Source organism: Thalassophryne amazonica, chromosome 6 (assembly GCF_902500255.1).
Source record: "Thalassophryne amazonica chromosome 6, fThaAma1.1, whole genome shotgun sequence".
Classification (NCBI taxonomy): Eukaryota; Metazoa; Chordata; class Actinopteri; order Batrachoidiformes; family Batrachoididae; genus Thalassophryne; species Thalassophryne amazonica.
This window is the reverse complement of record NC_047108.1, coordinates 52,875,192-52,882,466: the sequence shown is the minus strand read 5'-3', so window position 1 is coordinate 52,882,466 and position 7,275 is coordinate 52,875,192. Positions and strand designations below refer to the sequence as shown.

The window sequence follows — 7,275 nt, the reverse complement described above, 5'->3', positions numbered from 1 at the left end:
CGATCATACGGCATCTGTGCACGGCTGTCCGACCGTCTGTCCCTCCCAACTGCAGCTGGAATTTTTCGGGTTTCGCCCATTCGGCCTATTTCAGCCTGTTCAAGTCTGTTTCGGTCTCATTCGCCCAACTTCATGTTATGTGTGAAGGAGCCTTGAACAAATCAGCTTTGGAATGGCTTCAGATTGTTTAGAATGGTGCTGCAAGAATTTTAAGTGGCACAAACAGAAGAGCGAACGTCACTCCCGTTTTGGTCTCTCTTCATTGGCTGCCAATAAAGTTTAGAATTCATTTAAAATAATCAGTTTTAACTTTTATGGCCCAAAATAGACGAGCTCCCCAGCATATTGCAGACCTGCTGAAACCTTATTCTTTTTCCCAGGCCCTTAGATTAGAGGTTGCCGATGATCCCGAACACTCATTTTAAAACTCCTGGGGATCGATCATTTCAAGCAGTTGCGCCAACACGCTGTACATGCTCTTTCAAAAACCACCTTTATACAGATCAGCTTTTAACTAGACATGTTGTTCTTGTGTTGTTTTAAGGCTGTTTTCTATTTCTATTGTGTCTTATATGGTTTGTTATGCTCTGATTTTATTAAGGCCTGAGTAGGACAAAGTCCTGCGAGGACCCTATTGTAATTGTTTTTATTGTTTCTTGTGATTTTTATCTGTGATAAGTGCGATATAAATAAATCTTACTTACTTACAGTATAATGCATACACAACTGTACTTATATAACAGAACCCCGATGACAGTGATGCACTACACTTTACAGCGATCGACTGAAATCATATTGAAACTGATATTCCAGTGAGGATATTGCATTTAATACTCACCCCTTTGAGTCTGGTCTGCTTGAGGTTTCTTCCTCAGAGGGCGTTTTTCTTTACCACTGTTGCTCTGGGGGTTGGTAAGGTTAGACCTTACTTGTGTGAAGCGCCTTGAGGCAACACTGTTGTGATTTGGCGCTATATAAATGAAAATAAATTGAACTGAATTATGTCTTTGTGAAGGCTTTGAGTTTTTAATTTGTTTTATTAATTCTTTGTTGATTCACTTGAGAGTAGTCTCTACATTTATGTAGTCTATAAAAATATAGCTGTATACTCCAGCAATTTGTATGACTCAAAAATGACACCAGAAATAAATAACACAAAATCACCACAATGAATATTGAACTCAGATTTATTTCAAATGTTTCTGGTGGCACTTTTTCACTTATAATAAATCTGGTTGTCACAGTCAGCCTTTTTCCATTTTGGTAACTCATAGCAATCATGGAATTATAACAGGATCAAAAACACCATCAGCATGCTGCAGTGGGAAAAGGACTCCCCTGCACCCCCCAAATAAAAGCCAAAAAACAACAAAAAAAAAACAACAACAACATTGTATGTAGCTGCTTTTGATGATGTCAAAACACACTGTAAGAGAACCAACAGAGGAGACGTAGCAGGAAAGAGATGTTTAATATGTGACACTACATTCAAAGTGAGTCACAACATCTGGAGATCCTTCAGTGCTACAAACTGCTGGAATCATTTTGTGTGCCATCGTTGCCTTGTGAGGACTCTCTGTCGTGATACTACAAACATACTCTCGTCTATTTGACAGCATATCGGGCAACCAAAAGACAGCCAGGCTGACTGATTCAAGAACGAGTGAACTGGCTCTCAGCTCTTCTGCTGATTGGTTTGGGTACAAACATCTCTCTGCGTTTACTTGGACTGTGATGTCATCTCTGACTCTCTGAAGGTAGTGGGTGTCAAAGATAGGAGGCAGCAGTGTGGGTGGTGGTGGTGCTGCTTTGTGTTTGGAGTGGAAGAGGTGGCGTAGCTTCCAGAAAGTCACATGAGTACGTGATGAAAGGAGAGGAGGAAAGGGAGAAGAAGAACAAAGGAAAGTGAAGAAAAAGACAATGTTTGTAGATATAATGTTTTCAGTAGCGTTTTAAGTTGCTCGAGTAGGAGGTGCTGCTTCTGCTGAATGAGCTGCCGCCGCCGCCGCCTCCTATCATACTGCCACCACTGCCATAGGCCATTCCGCCACCATAGGCCATTCCACCGCCGCTTCCACCAAACATCATGCCGCCGCCGCCGCCTCCGCCCCCGCCCAACATCATGCCGCCGCCGCCGCCACCGCCGCCACCACCTGGTGATAAAAAACAATGTTAATCATCTAAAACTGCACAAGCAGCTTTTGGGTGATGTCCTCACTTTCTGGCTTATATTTAGATGAATATGAGAGAGCTACATATATGGATACTTACCATAGCTGGTTGTGGATTGTTGCACATGGACAGTTGCACTTGGTCCGGAGGAAATTCTGAAATGACAAATACAATTGAGCAATTATTTTGCCAGAGATGTTGCTGCCTGCATGACACGATGCAAAGCACTTTGGAGTAGAATGTCGAAATACAAAATTGCGACATTTTACCTAATTTCCTCTCCTTCCAGAAGCTTCTTGTAGGTGGCAATCTCAATGTCCAGGGCCAGCTTGACATTCATCAGCTCTTGGTACTCACGGACTTGGCGTGCCATGTCCTGTTTGGCTCTTTGCAGGGCTTCCTCGAGGTCTTTGATTCGGGCTTTAGCGTCCTTCACTGCCAGCTCACCGCGCTCCTCAGCCTCAGCAATTTGGGCTTCCAGGTTGGCACGCTGGATTGATGTAAAGACAACAGCAATGTTTCACCTATAATGTCTCTAGTGGAGTAAACACCAGATTGCATTCCTCCCTTGTGAACCTACCTGTGCTTTGACTGCCTCAATTTCATTCTGAAGGCGGCTTATCATGCGGTTGAGCTCAGCAATCTCAGCTTTTGTGCTGCGAAGATCATCTCCATACTGCATTGCAGAAGTCTGCATCTCTTCGAACTAAATAAGGAAGAAGAAACTTTGCTGAAATTTGATCAAATGCACAATATCGTCGGAAATATTTGTATCTTTGCACTTTTTGAAATGTGTATAGCCTATTATCTGGGTGGGTTTATATTCTCTCTATACATACCTTCTGGGTGTACCAATTCTCAGTGTCAGCACGGTTTTTGGCAGCAACTTCCTCAAACTGCTGCCGCACTTCAGCCACAACTGCGTCCATGTCCAATTCACGGGAGTTGTTCATCTCAATAATGACTGAGGTGTCTTTGATCTGGCCCTGGAGCTCACGCAGTTCCTGAAAAGAAATATATCATTTTTAAAAATTAAATCAAAAGTGAGATAAAGAACATTTCACTTTTAAATGTATTTCTCTTCTTGGTCTGTGGTTTAATATTCTCCAACACTGTATATATATTGTTATAAAACACACGGGAGAAAACAATATATTTTATTTACCGCTTCATAGACTGTCCTGAGGAAGTTAATCTCATCCTGAAGGGAGTCCACTTTGGCTTCCAGCTCAACCTTGTTCATGTAGGCTGCATCTACATCCTGAAAGCAACAAAATGTTTAAGTCAGCATTCTCAGATAACACAAATAGTTCATACACTGAAAAAAGAGAAGTGTTGAGCCAACTTATAAAAGCATTACAATTGGTAAAACCTGAATGAATTAAGTTGTTTGAACTTAAGTTTGTAAGTTAGATCAACTCTAGATCAAGTTAGATCAACTCTAATTTTCAAACATAACCTGAATGAATTAAGTTGTTTGAACTTAAGTTTGTAAGTTAGATCAACTCTAGATCAACTCTGATTTTCAAACATAACCTGAATGAATTAAGTTGTTTGAACTTTCGTTTGTAAGTTAGATCAACTCTAGATCAAGTTAGATCAACTCTAGATCAACTCTAACTTACAAACATAAGTTCAAACAACTTAATCCATCCAGTTTTTACCAATTGTAACACTTTTTTAAGTTGGTTCTTTTTTCAGTGTTGAACTGTTGATCACAACACGGAGACAACTTGACTTTGCAAGTTAAGATTGCCTCACCTTCTTGAGCAGCACAAAGTCATTCTCCACGGCAGCACGCTTGTTGATTTCATCTTCATACCTGCCACAGGCAAAATTTTATCACATTAATAGTCATTGTGTGATTTCATAAATTTTCACCTTGACAAAGAGAAGGAAAAAAAACAACACAAGGAGAAAAGATTGACATGCTGTTTTACACGCACTTTGTCTTGAAGTCCTCAACCAGGCCCTGCATGTTCTTCAGCTCTCCTTCCAGTTTGATCTTCTCGTTTCCGAGCCCGTCCAGCATTCTGCGCAAGTTAGAGATGTAGCCCTCGAACATGGCATCAATGTTGGAGCGGGCTGTCGTCTGCTCCTGCAGGAGGCTCCATTTGGTTTCCAGCATTTTGTTCTGCTGCTCCAAGAAGCGAACCTAAAAAGAAGAGACAAGCTTAAATTAAGTGGAAGTAGTACAGTAGTGAAGAGTGGCAAAGATGAACACACTGCCTGTGTTTGTTTAAGGGTATTGTGTTTGTGAATGTTAAACAGTGCCAACTTTACATATAATTGGGGGATCACGCATCCTCACCTGGCTTTATCACAACCCAAGCTTTCATAACTGAATATGCAGTAGTTTTTAAGAAGTTACAAAACATCTTTGGACCCACTGACTGACTTCATTAACCATGTGCTTCCCTTACTTATCCCAGGGACTATTTGAATATTGTTGGAAAAAGGCATGACCTGTTTTATTAAGTACATAATACACTGGGAATAACTCACAACAGATATGCATTCCAGTTTAAATATGCAAAGAACTGGATTATAATTACTTCTTAACTTCTTCGTGAATAGGCATGCTCGCTCTCAGGTGACAAAGATGTTTGTGTTCTTTGTTTGCCTTTCTTCAGGCAATTGTCCAGTTGAGTCATATCTGTGTGCTGCATGCACTCACACACGGACACTTTGTAAGCATATTGGCTGCTGACAAGAGGCCCTTTTGCAGTGTTTGTTCTTTTATATATTTAAACACGCCCACTTTATTAGGTACATCTGTTCGACTGTTTAACACAAATAGCTAAGCAGCCAATCACATGGCAGCACCTCAGTGCATTTAAGCATATAGACGTGGCGAATATAACTTGCATCAAGCATCAGAACGGGGAGCAAAGGGGATTTAAGTGACTTTGAACATGGTATGGTTGTTGGTGCCAAATGGGCTGGTTTGAGTATTTCAGAAACTGCTGGACTACTGGGATTTTCAAGGACAACCCTCTCTAAGGTTTACACAGAATGGTCTGAAAAATAGAAGATGTCCAGTAAGCTGCAGTTGTGTGGATGAAATGCCTGATGTCTGAGATCAGAGGAGAATGAGCAGACTGGTTGAATGGGAGACTGACTGCATGATGCCATCATGGATCAACATCTCTCAGGAATGTTTCCAACACCTTGTTAAATCTATGCCACTAAGAATTAAGGCAGTTCTGAAAAAGGAGGGTCCAACCTAGTGTTAGCAAGATGTACCTAATAAAACAGCCAGTATATATATATATATATATATATATATATATATATATATATATATATATATATATGTGTGTGTGTGTGTGTGTGTGTGTGTGTGTGTGTGTGTGTGTGTGTGTGTGTGTGTGAGAGAGAGAGAGAGAATTGAAGCCTCCGCCCTCCATACTCCCTCTCTCCCTCCCCTTATTTCTGCAGTTTGGTTTCATGAATTGTTTGTTGGCAAGGTGAAGTGTACTTAGCCACAGCTCACATAGCTCCTCCCTTTAAACCTGAGGTTACCACTCCTTGCCCTGCAGGATACATACTTTCACTGTGTGAACTTGCCTGCCACATCACTTAGTAATTACCAGCATAAGCCTCTGGCTTTTGACTGTCATGTCAACTGTTAAATGGCACGCTGTTTTCTGCTGCTTTAATAAGTATGCCTTTCTATAATATATATATGATCTGGGAAACAAAACAGAATAAAAATACATTTTCCCACTGCAACTCTGTTAGTTGTGTTTTGGATTCGAATTAATTTTGCTTTATGGTGTTCCAATGTCACAAGAAACACTTTGCATTAACTTAATGAGATTTGTTCTGTGTGATGTGCAGCAAAAATAAAGGGAGTAGCACAATTTCATATGTTCACGTCTGTCGTTGCATTACCTCAGAGCTATACATTTGCTTCATATACTGCAGGAATAATGTGGCCCCTTTCTGCTGCTGAACTGAAAGCTTTTTTTGAGTCATTGCTGCAAGAACTTAATTGATAGCCTCATCCCTGCTTTTCCCCTCACACCTTGCAAGGGGGTCATTTTTGGTGGAAATACTAAAGCTGGAGCATCACTCAGCTTTTAGCCTCAGTTTGCAGAATGACAGCCTTTGAGAATTCAGTTAAAAGATCATTCTGATTAGTAAGTGCAATTCATTTTCAATAGCCACCTTAACTATGCTCACATCAGTCTCTGTAATGTTCAATGAACCGTGTTAACTCTGTTGCTCCTATTTGGGGTGATTCTATTGTGTACATTTTAATGACATGAAATTTTAAAATGTGAAATATAAAATATTCCATCATGCATTGGATTTGATATTCCATGAAATAAGCTTTTTTTTCCCTGATAGGAAAGCACAAGAGAAGCACTTTTGCTCATTGAACAAATTGATAATCACTTACTCTGTCAATTAAGCCGACGAAGCGGTTGTTCAGGACCTTGATGTCATCTTTTTCTTTCATACGGACCGCCTGGAAACTGGGGTCGATTTCAATGTTGACAGGAGTCAGCAGGCTCTGGTTGCACTGGACATTTTGGATCTGAGTCGCTACGATCGGACCGCCGCCACCACCACCCATACCGAAGACAGAGCCCATTCCGGCAGCACCACCTCCATAGCCACCTCCACCTCCATAGCCACCACCACCTCCACCTCCATAGCCACTTCTCATAGCGATGCCATACATCGAGCCACCACCTCCACCACCAACACCTACGCTAACTCTGCTTTTCTGAAAACCACCAAGTGAATGTCCGGAAAATTGCCCTCTACCACTACCAAATGATCCACCAAGTGATCGTTGTGAAAATCCAAAAGAACCACTACCACCACCACCACCACCACCACTAGAACTACTTATCTTATACGATTTGGTAAGAGTATGCATTTTGGCTTAAAATTTAGGCGCAGAGAGAGACAGAGATTTGGCACAGTGGTGGAGCTCACGAAGAGGAGAGTCAAGTCCCTCTAAGTGTCTCCAGCGTGCTGGCGATGGATTTTTTATCTGTCTCCACCTGGAGGAGAGGTGTTACTCTGCCCCGCCTACTGTGCACCTCCCTCTTCACCCTCCTTCCTGTTCCTGGAGTCTGGGAGGGT

General features: G+C 41.5%; 1 protein-coding gene across 2 annotated transcripts; it reads right to left on the bottom strand.

The window, feature by feature from the left end:
- Positions 1-1,169: 1,169 nt before the first annotated feature.
- Positions 1,170-7,154, bottom strand: LOC117512196 (intermediate filament protein ON3-like). 2 transcript variants are annotated; one of them, XM_034172185.1, is made up of 9 exons: positions 6,581-7,154; positions 4,119-4,327; positions 3,934-3,994; positions 3,338-3,433; positions 3,012-3,176; positions 2,753-2,878; positions 2,442-2,662; positions 2,272-2,327; positions 1,170-2,153 (listed from the first exon to the last, which is right to left on the bottom strand). In XM_034172185.1, the coding sequence occupies exons 1-9, from the start codon at positions 7,064-7,066 to the stop codon at positions 1,942-1,944; spliced, it is 1,632 nt and encodes a 543-aa protein (XP_034028076.1). In that variant the 5' UTR covers positions 7,067-7,154; the 3' UTR covers positions 1,170-1,941. The 2 variants fall into 2 exon arrangements, with proteins under 2 accessions (XP_034028076.1, XP_034028077.1); XM_034172186.1 differs by having other exon boundaries at positions 1,170-2,058; positions 2,279-2,327.
- Positions 7,155-7,275: the final 121 nt, after the last annotated feature.

Bases quoted from the DNA above. Each gene is read 5' to 3' on its own strand.
- LOC117512196 (XM_034172185.1), bottom strand. From the start codon at position 7,066: ATGCATACTCTTACCAAATCGTATAAGATAAGTAGTTCTAGTGGTGGT. The intron at 3,434-3,933 runs GTGAGGCAATCT...TGTTGCTTTCAG, and splicing joins ACTTTGTGCTGCTCAAGAAG to GATGTAGATGCAGCCTACAT. The intron at 2,328-2,441 runs GTAAAATGTCGC...TTGTCATTTCAG, and splicing joins CTGGAAGGAGAGGAAATTAG to AATTTCCTCCGGACCAAGTG.